The 13,839-nt window shown below is 49.8% G+C and overlaps 1 protein-coding gene across 11 annotated transcripts in view; it reads left to right on the forward strand.

Moving 5' to 3' along the window:
* The window catches only part of Trrap (transformation/transcription domain associated protein), a 103,697-nt gene that overhangs the window by 85,164 nt on the left and 4,694 nt on the right, over positions 1–13,839 (forward strand). For 5 of the 11 annotated variants that reach the window (XM_050124367.1, XM_050124363.1, XM_050124368.1 and 2 more), the window contains exons 60-68: positions 144–244; positions 1,481–1,682; positions 2,453–2,617; positions 3,930–4,023; positions 5,060–5,259; positions 5,821–6,082; positions 8,088–8,313; positions 9,689–9,906; positions 12,260–12,444. In XM_050124367.1, coding sequence (XP_049980324.1) covers positions 144–244; positions 1,481–1,682; positions 2,453–2,617; positions 3,930–4,023; positions 5,060–5,259; positions 5,821–6,082; positions 8,088–8,313; positions 9,689–9,906; positions 12,260–12,444 — 1,653 coding nt within the window. The remainder of the gene's footprint in view (positions 1–143; positions 245–1,480; positions 1,683–2,452; positions 2,618–3,929; positions 4,024–5,059; positions 5,260–5,820; positions 6,083–8,087; positions 8,314–9,688; positions 9,907–12,259; positions 12,445–13,839) is intronic. The other 6 variants (XM_050124366.1, XM_050124369.1, XM_050124370.1 and 3 more) reach the window with 3 other exon arrangements.

Raw genomic sequence — 13,839 nt, forward strand, 5'->3', positions numbered from 1 at the left:
TGGCCCTCCTGTGCCCCGAGAACCAAGTGAAAGAGACAGCAAGTCTAGCTGGACATGGTGCTTCAGAAAGATGGGCTTTGTAAGTGCTTGATGAATTGTCTAGAAACTCTAAGAGACTTCTCCCTCTCTCCATTCCTGAATAGGGCCTTGAAGTTATTGAGTCCACAAACCTGAAATACTTCACGAAGGAGATGACAGCTGAGTTCTACGCTCTGAAGGGAATGTTCCTGGCTCAGATAAACAAGTACGCAGACTGTGTGGACCGGATGGCAGGGTCTCTAGCTCTTCCTTAGGAACGTGAAGCCAGTGTGAGGACTGGAGCTGAATTGCATGGTTTTCATGGTATTAGTGAGATGCTCCGGGCGCGGCGCCCTCTGCCAAGAAGAGCTCACAGCAGAGACGTGTAGCTCCACAAGGCGTCTGAGAGAAAAGTGACATGAGCACAGACCCGGTGGTGACAAGGGCTCCTCACCTGGTTCCTCAGGCTCTGTTGGGAGTACAGTTGTTTCTTTTGATGTGGTGTGGGCTTCTGTTGTTTTAGCTGGTCTTGCTGTGCATTACCCAGTCAGGATCCAACCTCCTCAGCTCAGTCATCCTGTTGAGCCTCCTAATTCCCTGCCCAACTTAGGAGAGCGGTTTTTGCTGTAGAGCCACTGTCAGCTCCGACTGTGGACCAGATCCATCTGTATAGAAAGTTGTATAGAACCCCACCATGTCTTGCTAGGCAACTCCTACTTGGTCATTGCCTTTCCTGTGCTTTTGGAATTGGCTTCTAGTTTGGTTTGGAAATTGAGCCTTTAGGCCTATCTTTTCCTGGTTTGTCCTACACATCAGTAGTGTGGTAGGAATCTGGTATCTTGTATCACTGTTGTGGAGTAATTTGACAAGTGGCAGTTTCACAGAAAACATTAAGACTAAATTAAGTTGCCCTAGGCCCCAGAGGTTCCCTAAGCAAAGCAGTGCTTGTTCCAGAGTGTCTAGCAGCACTAGTCACTACAGCCAGTGTAGAATAGCATCAGTGCTGAGTGAGCAGCCTTCTCTGCACATCCAGTGGTTCTGTGTGGGTGCCTCGGAAGCACTGTGCTGCACTAGGTGACATCTGACTGGAAGGTTCGTAGGATGAAGAAGTGTGTCAGGTACATCATTCCACCAAGATGAAGAGCAGACTGGTGGCCGGGGTCTTGGCATTGCTGGGAATCAGTGTGGCTGCTTTAAGGAAGGCCACAGCAGCTCCATGAATGTATTAAATATGACTCAGTGTTCAATTTGGTTGCTTGATTGTGGGTTTATAAAATAGTGTCTGACAGTGTTCCTTAGGCTGGCCCGTAGGTTACTGTGTGTTCTGGGCTAGCTTTAACCTTGATCCTCCTGCCTGCCCCAGCTGCCTGAGTGCTGGGGTGACAGGTATGAGCTGTTCTCGGTTGAAATCCTGTGTCTGAAACGGTGTTGTCATACGTGGCGTGTTTTGGGTTCCACACAGATCAGAGGAAGCCAACAAAGCATTCTCAGCAGCTGTGCAGATGCATGATGTGCTGGTGAAGGCGTGGGCCATGTGGGGTGACTACCTGGAGAGCATTTTCGTGAAGGAGCGGCAGCTGCACCTGGGTGTGTCTGCCATCACCTGCTACCTTCATGCTTGCCGGCACCAGAACGAGAGCAAATCTAGGAAGTACTTGGCCAAGGTGAGGCTGGAGATTAATCTTTGCCGCAAAGCAGCTTTAGGCTTGGGTCAAGGTCCAGCTTCAAATCTGAGTGAGGTCTGCTTCCCTGCCCTCGCTTACTTCCATCTCCCTACGGTGGCACGTTGCACAGTTGAAGCTGAGGAAGTGAAGGCCTGAACATCCTGAGATCTTGGCCTTTCCTTTATGTCTAGTGCTCTCTGGGGTCACAATCTAGACAGGACCTTCTAGTCCAGAAGAACAGAAATCCACCCTGGCACGCTCTCCGTCCAGTGCCTCAGCACAGTTAGAATTAATGTTTGCAGTAGACATAGGAATAAGCTCTGCTGGGGTTTCAAATCCGGGTTGAACATGAGCTTTGGAGTGCACATGAGCACACACGGTAGCTAAGCCAGGTGCTGTGGCAGCATCACCCTCGTGCACGCTGCAGTCACAAGCTCTGAAGGACCAGGCACCAGCTTGTGGTTTGCCTGCTGTGGATTGCTGTTGATCAGATTCTCATAAAAATCTGTTTGGGCTGGGTGAGGGTCCACCTGTGAACAAGCAGGTTATCTCTGTCACCTCCAGCAGTTACTGCTGGTCTCCAGGTTGGATCGTTTAGCAGTAAAACTGGATTCAAGTTATAGATTCTCATCAGCTGTAAAGGTTACAGTTTAAGCTTTGTATTCATTGCCGGTCGTGGCCAGTAGCACCACTTCATTTAAGGTCGGGGAAAAGCCCTTGATTGAGGCTCTCAGAATTCTCATGTAACTAAAGCATACCTTCTGCCTTAGGTGTTGTGGCTTCTGAGTTTTGATGATGACAAGAATACACTGGCGGATGCTGTGGACAAATACTGCATCGGTGTGCCCCCCATCCAGTGGCTGGCATGGATTCCACAGCTCCTCACCTGCCTGGTGGGCTCCGAGGGCAAGCTGCTCCTCAACCTCATCAGCCAGGTAGAGTTAAGCAAGCCTGGACCCCATGGAGTATATGGATGTCTGAGGGATGAAGACCTTACATTTGTTCGTTTGTTTGTTTTTTGAGACAGGATTTTTCTCTGTAGCCCTGGCTGTTCTGGAACTCATTCTGTAGACCAGGCTGGCCTCAAACTCAAGAGATCCGCCTGCCTCTGCCTTCCGGGTGCTGGGACTAAAGACGTGCGCCACTACACCACCAGCATTTATTTATTTTTTAATGTCTGAGTGCTCTGCCTGCACATACACCTGCAGGCCAGAAGAGGGCATCAGACCCCACTATAGGTGCTGTGAGCAACCGTGTGGTTGCTTTGGAATTGAACTCAGGACCTATGGAAGAGCAGCCAGTGCTCTTAATCGCTGAGCAGTCCCTCCAGCCCTAGAGAAGATTCTTAAGTAGTAGTGGTGCGGTGGGATGCTCAAGGCCTCTGTTACTTCTTAAAGTCCCAGCTCCTGAGCAAGCAGCCACCCGCTGTGCCTCACAGAACAGGCAGCACCTATCTAGTTGGTTCCATTTACATGGAGATTGTCCTGTAAGAACAATCTAGAAGAGACACTTGCTTGAGAGCACATGGCAGTGATGCTCCTGAACCCTGACGTTTTGCCTAGTAGAGCCTAGCTGCCGGGTTACTGCCTCAGTCTGTCCTGTATTGTCACTAATGCAGTGACTGTACACACAAGCCAGGTGCCATGTGGCCTTGGCAGTTAGATGTGCCTGTCTTCTTCTGTGGCACATCTGGAAGGGTCTGAGTGACTACGTAATCTTCTTGGTCACAAGCTAGCATGGTAGAACTGATGGCTGCCCCCATGAGTACATGTTTCTTTGACTCCTCCCGCAGATACACAGACTAGGGTTACACAGACCAGATGTTGCACTTAGTGGGCTTGTCCTTTATTTAGAGTCACTGTATGGCTTGAAATGGCTTGAGCCCAATATCAAGACCAACAGATAACATAGGAATCTGTGATTGGCTGAGATCCAGGTCTGGGGTCAGTGTCTCTTGCTTTCCTTAGATTTACTGAAGAAAATAGAGTGAGGTTTCTGCTATTAATGGTCACCAGGTAGAATTTATGAGACGTGGTCTGTTGGGGTTTTAAACAACAGAGCCAGAGATTTCATTTGGTGGCTAACAGCTACATATATTACATCAGTCACTTGGTATTGACCTCTTTGACCCAAATGCACAACCAAAGCCCATTCAGTGCTTGCTCATGCTTAACTCTCCCTATACATTGACCAACACCCAGAACATGTATTGGGGAACAGTGCTGATGACTCCTTGCTGACTCCCAGCAGGTTGGACGAGTGTATCCGCAAGCAGTCTACTTTCCCATCCGAACTCTGTACCTGACCCTGAAGATCGAGCAGAGAGAGCGCTATAAGAGTGGTATGTCTTGGCTGGGAAAGCTGGTGGGTCTCAGGGGGTCAGTCTGGGATACCCCAGAGCACTACTGCTGCAGGCTCACACCTCTGTGTGGCCAGTCTTCTCTTTGGTCAGGGCCAGAGGACTAAGCCTAATGGCTGAGTAGTTTGTGGTTCTCCCCCTGCCACAGTGGGAAAAGCATCCATGGGGGTGACTTACCGGAGGTGGAATAAATTGGTGAAGCCCCAGCTGTAGGAAATTAGAAAGCTCTTCTCGGCACAAAGATGGCAGTGTGTAGATGTGCTGTGGACCTGTTGAGGACTGTGAGCAATCTGGTCTCCAGTTGTTCTAAGAACAGAGAATATGACTTTAGATCTACATTGAAGAGCCTTACTGAGGAAAGGACTGACTTAGTGGTTTGGGGTACTTGGTAAGCTTTGTGCATCGTAAACCAGTTGGCCTCCTCATGTTGCACCAGAGGAAATAAGACCAAGTGGGCACAGACACACAGTGCACTCAACTCTCTGGCTTGGTCATTTAAAGATGAAGGTTATTTTCTTAGTTCCTGACTAAATACCTTGAGCTCAAGCCAGAAATTGGTCATGCGGTGTTCTGTAGCATGTTTCTCAGAGAGAGACCATTTTGAAGTGTGTAGACCAGTTTTGTTTTGTTTTGTTTTAGCTGCTTTTCGGTTCTTTGAACTTCAGTAGCAAGGAATGTGTTGGGAAGTCATTTTCCAAATATTTTCTATCAGACAGCTGATGAAAGGGGTTCAGAGAGCCATGGCCTTTGCCCACTTGGACTCTGCTTCACTGGCACACACACTGGCTTTTCCCTGAACTACCCGTAGTCAGGGCAGAGCTGACCATGCTCTCTGCTGGCCCAACCAAGTGGGGCAGCTGCTCCTAGAACCAGGGCATCTCTGCCCTGTCCCTGGGGTGAAGGGTCTTGTCCCACATGGCACAAACCCGCGTTCCTGTGGCCAGTGGGTCTTGGAGCACTGTAAACTCGTCAAAAGTGGGTCTTGCGCTGACATTGGCGTTGTGTGTGTTGCTCTCAGATTCTGGACAACAGCAGCCCAGTTCAGTGGGTAACCAGTCCCATTCTGCATCAGATCCAGGGCCCATAAGAGCAACAGCACCCATGTGGCGCTGCAGCCGCATCATGCACATGCAGCGGGAGCTTCACCCCACCCTCCTGTCTTCCCTGGAAGGCATCGTCGACCAGATGGTCTGGTTCAGAGAGAACTGGCACGAGGAGGTAGGTGGACCCAATGCTGCATTGCTGCCTCCCATAGAGGAAGTGGACAGAAGTGCCTGCACACATGCTGTCCTCAGACTGGGTGTCTGGTCAGCCCACTGTTGACAGTTGAATGTTAACCATGCAGCTTCAAGTCATTGAATAATGGGGAGGGGATGAAGGCGGAGGTTTTTGTAACTCAGTAGGTAGAGTGCTTGCCTGGAATACACAAAGCCCAGCACCATGTAAGCAAACCATGGTGACCCATTCCTCCAGTCCTGGAACTCAGAAGGTAGGGGCAGGAATCTCAGGAGTTCCAAACCAACCTGGACTACATGTGATGATGAGAGGGAAGTGAAGGTAGGCAGTCAGTCCTCGCTGCAGTACCCTCCACAGCCTCAGGCACTTCTGACTGTGTGAGGGAAGGACTGTGCTGTCTCCTTGACGGCAGTCGCTTCAGCTGGTGACACAACCCACGTGTTTCCTTACTGGGCTCAGGGCCAGCTTGTTGGTGTGAAACTTCGTAGGTAACACTGGCTGCCTCGCTGCCCTCTGGCTGATGGTCTTCGTTTCTTCTGCCAGGTGCTCAGGCAGCTCCAGCAGGGCCTGGCAAAATGTTACTCTGTCGCCTTTGAAAAGAGCGGCGCTGTATCGGACGCCAAGATTACCCCTCACACGCTTAACTTTGTCAAGAAGCTGGTGAGCACTTTCGGAGTGGGCCTGGAGAACGTGTCCAACGTATCAACCATGTTCTCCAGTGCGGCCTCTGAGTCTCTGGCCCGCCGGGCACAAGCCACAGCCCAGGACCCCGTCTTCCAGAAGCTGAAGGGCCAGTTCACCACAGGTGAGCCTTGCACTGGGCACGTGCTGCTTAGACTTTGTGTGATCCCAGCACTCAGGAGGCAGGATGACAGGGGGACTGTTTTGTTACTTATGGTTCATGTGAAGGCATTTTCTTTCCTAGACTTATAGGTGTTCAAATCCTCCCCTGGTCTCTTCCCACCTCATCTGAGGGAATCTCACCACTCCCTAGCTCACATATGTGTTTACATGACACAGAGCTCAACATGCTGTTTAGAGCAACTTATCCCAAAGAGGTCACTAACCATCAGAGAGGACATGGAGACAAGACGCAGGCGCCTCAGTTTCTTAAATGAAATATTTTTACTTACTGTTCTTGTAACTGTCTAAAACATCATTTTTCACTGATACATACTGAAACTATAGGGGACATGGAGTGTATTTCTTTCTTTCCCTCAAGCTGGCTAATACTCAACTGCTAAGCCACACCTCCAGGCCCAAAACTTCAGTGATTTCCTTATTATCCTTTAGAAAAAAAAAAAAAAAAAAAAAAAAAAAAAACCGCAGTTAAAGCCAGGTGGTTGTGATGTATCCTTTAATCCCAGACAGAAGCAGCTCAAGGCCAGCCTGGTCTCCAAGAGCTAGTTCCAGGACAGGCTCCAAAGCTATAGGGAAACCCTGTCTCGAAAAAAGAATGCAGCTAAAATGGTGTGTTGTGTGTGTACCTATAGTAGAGGCCAGTTGATTATGCAAGATGCTTTACAGTTCCAGCCACAGCCTACTGTCCCTCTACCTGGCTTGCAGAGTGTGGCCCTGTCATCTCACGGGTTGGTCTGGGAAGGCTTGGGCTCCTATTGGTGGGAACACTTGGGCCCTATAAGTTGGTGAACTTATTATAAGTGTTAGAAGGTAACACAATCTGCCTCATGCTGAGTCTTCCACATTGTAGACTTTTGTTGAGGAACATCCAGGGATGTGCATGCCTGTAACCCTGCACTCTATACCTGTATTCACACATAAAGACATTATATACCCACAGAGATGATAAGTAAGAGAAAGAATTTTTGGGCTTTGCCCTCCTTTTCACCAGGGAACTCAGTACTGTTAGCTCTGATTCTGGCCTCTCAAGTCAGCAGTGCCGTCACCCTGTTAGAGGAAGCACCGAGATGAACGTTTTACCATCGCACTTTACTGACACACCAAGGACCGCCTGCTTTGAACTGGAGGCCCGTGTTCACTGTCTTAATCTGATGCGTCAGATCCTTCCATTCAGTGTAGTTTGAAACAGAATCAGATATGAGTTGAAGCACTTGGTTTTCAGTGTGAAAGCTACAAAACCAAAAATTTAAAAGTTAAAATCACAAGGTTTCCTCAGATGCAGCCAAAGGTAAATGAGAACAGTCTGACCTTCTCCAGATTCTGTGTGTATGTAATGAGCTCGTCTCCACCAGTAGACCTAAAGAGAAGGGAGGGCACTCAGGTTTTTCATGTAGTAAGGTGTGCATGAATATTTATTCCCTGCTAATATTCAAGCCAGAAACTATCCAGGCCTGCTCCAGGAGGTAGAGCATAGAATAGCTGTGTCGTTCATCCCGACTCAGCCGTGGAAGGGAGTTACTGGTGGACACCTCAGCTGGGGTGAGTCTCAGAGAACCCACGCTTGTGGCTCCGTCTTCCACTGAGCTGCAGCACCAGCCCCTGTGAGGACTTGGACTTCAGTGACAGAACAGAAAGTGCAGCTTGGTGCTGGAGTGTGGGCTGAACTTAGTCGTCATGGAAACAGTTCGACTACTGTAAACCAGATAGATGTGGAGGGAAGGGAGGAAGGAAATACATCGACTAACCTGAAACAGATTGCTCCTATGAAGCTCACACAGGGCTGTAGGTGGGACAGCCAAAGGCCTGCGCCTTGCCTCCCTGCACTCTCGCAGCAGCCCTGTTCTGGGCGGATCACAGGACTCCTGCTTGCTGTGCAGGCGTTCACCAGCCCCGCTGTATTGAACCCAGCCCTTGAAGCTGGTTTTCATCATGTTTATTTTATTCTGCAGATTTTGACTTTAGTGTCCCAGGATCCATGAAGCTTCATAATCTCATTTCAAAATTGAAAAAGTGGATCAAAATCCTTGAAGCTAAAACCAAGCAGCTTCCCAAATTCTTCCTCATAGAAGAAAAGTGCCGGTTCTTGAGCAATTTCTCAGCTCAGACAGCCGAAGTGGAGATTCCTGGGGAGTTTTTGATGCCTAAGCCAACGCATTACTACATCAAGATCGCTCGGTGAGCGCAGGGCCTGGTGTGTAGAGGGGCTTTGGGGTCCTACCATGCTGGTTCCTTGGTGTGGGGTGTACAGTTCTGTTGTTGGTGTCTTCCAGGACCTGAGCTGACTGCAGGGTTAGTGCCCTCAGAGAAGGCCAGGTTTATCTCCAAAGACCTTTTCTAAGTCACCATCGAACTTGGCAAACTGAACTCTGCCAGGTGTTTACTCCTTTTGGTTTTTTTAACTTTAATTTACTGGTGCTTAGACAATTGAGGTCTTGACATATCTTACCAACTGTATGTTGTTTTACAAGTGGTATTTTTCGTGTCCATTTGTGTTTTGCCTGCATGAATGTGTGGCGGGGAGGTCCCCTGGAACTGAAGTTACAGACGATTGTGAGCCACCACATGGGTGCTGGGAATTGAACCTCAGTCTTCTGAAAGAGCAGCCAGTGCCATTACCCACAGAACCATCTCTCGTCCCCTCAACTGTATATTGTAAAGACAAGCTTCCCCGACTACACTGCCACTTTCCCTATACAGTAATCCAGTATGATGCCATAGTTACCAGATAGAAAATAAGGTTGTTATTCTGTTTATTAACTCTTAACATGCAATATAAAAACATCTGCGCCCAGGTGTTGTGGTGCACATTTCTAAGTCCTAGTCAGGGTGCTGAGGCAGGAAGATGGTTCTGAGTTAGAGCCACTCTGGGTTCCACGGCAAGTACTAGGCCAGGCAGGTCAGTACTATCCAGAACAACAGAAAAGGGTCCAATGAATGGCTCAGTGAGTAAAGAGGCCTACCCCCACACCTCAGGATCCAGCCTCAATACCTAGAATCCACATGGTGGAAGGAGAGAAGCCGCTCTGACCGCCACAAGTACATCATGTATGCAAAATGAAACTAAAAATGTAATTAGGAGCTGACGGTGGTGGCGCACACCTTTATCCAGCACTCTGGAGGCAGAGGCAGGAGGTTCTCTGTGAGTAGGAGACCAGCCTGGTCTACAAAGCAAGTTGCAGGGCAGCCAGAGCTGTATAGAGAAACTCTGTCTCAACAAAACAAAAAAGCCAAAATAAGCAAATAAAAGAAAAGCATGTTTGGCAGTTGTAGAACTGACTAGAGTGTGCTGAATTCCACTTGAGGGTGAGCAGCACTTTGGAGAGGCTGCCTCCAGTAACTGGCGTGCAACTTGTTTCTTATTTCTGAATTGGCTCTGTCTTTGCACACACCCACACCTGTTCCCCTTTCCTCTGAGTCCCCCTCCTCCCTGTCTTCCTTCAGTCAGTCCTCGATACATCCGAGATTACCAGCCGCCCTGTTTGTCTGTGACCGTCCTTAACACTGTTTCCCCAAGGAAGGGTCTGTTCATGCTCTCCCTCTGCTCCTGCAGCTTCATGCCCCGAGTGGAGATTGTCCAGAAGCACAACACAGCGGCCCGCAGGCTCTACATCCGGGGACACAACGGCAAGATCTACCCGTACCTGGTCATGAATGATGCCTGCCTCACCGAGTCACGGCGGGAGGAGCGTGTGCTGCAGCTGCTTCGCCTGCTGAACCCTTGCCTGGAGAAGAGAAAGGAGACCACCAAGAGGCACTTGTTCTTCACAGGTATGAGAGCCACATCTGTGTGACAGGGAAGCTGCAAGGAGCAGCCGCAGGCATGCCCTGCCTCAACTGATCTCTCACTGTGGGTCAGAGCTCACACTGGGGCTCGCCCTCCTGTGTCCAGCTCAGCACAGTCTTGTTTGGGAGCTGTAGTTCTGTGTGGGGTTGCTTTTTCTTGGGGCTAAACCAAGAGCAGCAGGCCATGTTACCAGGTTGTTCCCAGTACAGTCTCTACCCTAGGCTTCCTGGTGTGTAGTCTCTGAAATTGGGAACCCTTCTGCAAGGGCCTAAGCTCTAATCCTTTATGGACAAAGGTGTAACCAGCCCTACTCCCTACCCCCTTCTGGTGGTTTTTTATATTATTTAATTTATTAAGTTTCTTGAGGCAGTCTCTCTGACCTTGAACTCGGCGATCTGCCTGCCTCTGCCTCCCACAAATGCTGTTGTTAAAGATATGCGCCTCCCTGTCCAGCTTAGCCTAGCTCATTTTAATCAGAGACACTTGACCTTTAACTTTTAATATCCTAAAATCTGTGGATTCCGGGCCATGCGTGAGACCGCATGCTGCTCTCACTCCAGTTCCTGAGGCTGCAGCTCCCCCTTCTGTTGGCTGTGAGCAGCTGCACTCTGTGCACATAGCCACACAGACACAATGTACACATCCTGTAACAAATACAGATAAGGAGTTAGAGGATGGCTAGCACTCAGCTGCCTGTTCCTACAGAGGTCTGGGTTTGTTTCCCAGCATCCACATGACAGCCATCTCTAACTCTTCTCAGGTCACCAGGTGTTCTCACGGTGTACAGACATACATTCAGGTCACCAGGTGTTCTCACGGTGTACAGACATACATACATTCAGGTCACCAGGTGTTCTCACGGGTGTACAGACATACATACATTCAGGTCACCAGGTGTTCTCACGGGTGTACAGACATACATACATTCAGGTCACCAGGTGTTCTCACGGTGTACAGACATACATACATTCAGGTCACCAGGTGTTCTCACGGTGTACAGACATACATACATTCAGGTCACCAGGTGTTCTCACGGTGTACAGACATACATACATTCAGGTCACCAGGTGTTCTCACGGTGTACAGACATACATTCAGGTCACCAGGTGTTCTCACGGTGTACAGACATACATTCAGGTCACCAGGTGTTCTCACGGTGTACAGACATACATTCAGGTCACCAGGTGTTCTCACGGTGTACAGACATACATTGAGGCAGCGCGCGCGCACACACACAAATCTTTTTTAAAATAAAAAAGTGAATAGATAAAAATCCATAGGTTTGGGGAGGTGTTGCTTTGTTTGTTACATATTTTTTGGTTTTTTGAGATAGGGGCTTACTATGTATCACTATGTAGACCAGGCTGGCCTCAAACTTACAGATCTACCTGCTTCTTGCCTCCACCAGCTAAAATAAGTGTTTTGAATTCAAAAAGAAATCTGAAGGAATTTGTCATATCAGAAAGCTGTGTGTGCTGAAGCATGTGTGTGGTTCGTGCTGCTTCCTATCCGGGGTTAGTAGGCAGTGTCAAGTCCAACTTGGTGTCTTGGAATCATTATGGGAACTTCTCCTGGATGGAAGCCAGCAGCTGCGGTTTAGCCGTGGTCTCCTCAAATTAGAAAGCGCAAGCATCTGTGGTGCAGCCCACAGTACTACCCCATGCTTGGGGCACAGCAGCAGACAGGGCGCACCAGGTTGTGCAGCCTGAGGAAGGCAGTCAGTCTCAGCTGACTTTACTCCTTAAAGTAGTATCTTAATTATTCTTTTGTTTTATCACTAAACTGCCCCATAGGCATGAAAAACCCAAAGTGCCCAGAAGTCAGTGACTGCCAGCTGGCATCACAGGGAGGCAGCTATGGCGCCATGGCAGCAGGTGGTGTACCTACCTGCTGGTTGCTCCCAACCGGAGCTCAGGAGTTTGGCCATGGCAAATGCCATCCCAGAGTACACATTGCTCAACTCTACAGTCATCACCGGGAACAGCCTGTAGGGTTTTTGTTATGAGTAGAGTCTGTCACTGAACCTCAGGTGACAGAAATGTCAGCTGCCTTTCTGTGCCGAGGTGGAGGCCAGCCCTTCTAGTTGCAGGTAGACAGATGTAACAGGTGCATTAGAGCCAGGGTGGGCCAGCTAGAGAAGGCCTCTAAGGAGTAAGCATGGGTAGAGTCCCCACTAAAGGGTGTTCGGGCACCCGTCAAGGACTTAACCCTACAGCTGTTGTCTACTACATCTGCTGAGTAACTGAGGTGTGTGACCTGGGCTCTGCAGCTTTGTCTGTGCTCTGGGCTGAGTGCTGACCTGGTCACTCTTGCTCACCCTGCCTCCTTTTTCCCCAGTTCCTCGGGTTGTGGCTGTGTCCCCACAGATGCGTCTCGTGGAAGACAACCCCTCCTCGCTTTCCCTCGTGGAAATCTACAAGCAGCGCTGTGCCAAGAAAGGCATCGAGCACGACAACCCCATCTCCCGTTACTATGACAGGCTGGCCACAGTGCAGGCACGGGGAACGCAGGCCAGTCACCAGGTACCAGGCAGGAGGCCAGCTACTGCCCGGGGCTTCTGTCCATGCTGTTTGGTTACAGTGGGCTGTCCCACCAGGGACTCCTCACTCCTGATGAGATGGGAGAGGTCAGATGGCTGGTGACCATCTATCTGCTGCAGGGGGTTTGTGGTGAGGCTCTTGACCTCGGAGTTCATTGTCCCTGCCCTGCACTTAGAGAAAAACTCAGAAATTAGACTTTAAACCCCAGTGGATGACATGCTCACTTTGCAGCCAGTGACATTGGGTGACGCCTGTCTAGACCCTGTGGGGTTTCTAAAATGCTGAGTGTGACTGACCAAAACCTTTGGGGCCCAGCTGTGTGGGTTGCCTGGGGCAGGAGCACGAGTGGGCCATAGGATCCCAGACAGCCTGTGCTCCCAGGGTGACAGAGGGCCCTCTCCTTATTTGCAGATTCCTGCCCTTGGCTGGGAAGATTTTGTCCAGGGTTGTGTGGAGCGGCAAGAGGCAGCTGTTTTGGCCCCTCCCCAGGTGCCACGGGGTCCTTCTGTGCATTACCAGGAGAGGCCACGGGGCGGAAGCCATGACCTGCCCTGTGTTGCCCGGGGCTCATTGTAGTTTCTCTGGGTCCTGCAGCGTTGGGTTTTATTTAGGCTAGAGCCCATAAGGTGTCCTTCCCACCTCCTGAGCAGGGAGAGTCTGAGGTGGTCCTGGCTGGCATGGTCTGAGGCAGCTCCCTGCCCCTTCAGGCAGAGGGAGTAAATCCCTGCTTCCTCATAGGCTTCTAGACAGAACTGAGGCCTTGTCAGTTGAGAGAGAATTGGGTGTTTTATAGCACAGGTCATGGCCTGGTCATTCTGAGCCCCCTTGGGCAAAGGTCATGAGCAAGGCCATCAGAGGAAGCCACTAGCTACAGCTTCTGTGCTTCACTAGTAGCCCAAGGAGTGGTGTTGGTCCAGCTCTCAGGACACTGAGATGAGATTCACGTGCTGGAGTGTCTGTAGCTGTTCCTCGGCTGTATGGCCATTGATCACCATGCACCATCTTTCTCCAAGTCCAGCCCCAGGTGGTCCATGGTGCTTTCTGTCTCTGGAGTTGCGTGATGTTGGCATGACATGAATGGAATTGGACTTTGATGCCTGACTTCCCACTCTGCTAGCCTGTGTCAGTGCTCTGTTCCTTTTCCAGTGCCACATTCTCTTCTAGTGTGTGAGCACAGTGCTTTCAGTTTGTCCGTTTATCAGTTGTGACTTCTGGCTGATTTATTTATTTTTGGCTATATAATGAGAGCTGCTATGGACGTTGTCACGCTTGCCTGTGTGAATATGTATTCATTTCTTTTGAGAATATATCTATCTCTACACCCAGATGTAGAATTGTTGGGTCACATCGTGAAGGTTTTTAACATTTGAACTGCAT

The sequence above is a fragment of the Alexandromys fortis genome, unplaced genomic scaffold (assembly GCF_014885135.2).
Source record: "Alexandromys fortis isolate MF-2015 unplaced genomic scaffold, M_Fortis_MF-2015_v1.1 scaffold_227, whole genome shotgun sequence".
In the NCBI taxonomy this organism is placed as follows: domain Eukaryota; kingdom Metazoa; phylum Chordata; class Mammalia; order Rodentia; family Cricetidae; genus Alexandromys; species Alexandromys fortis.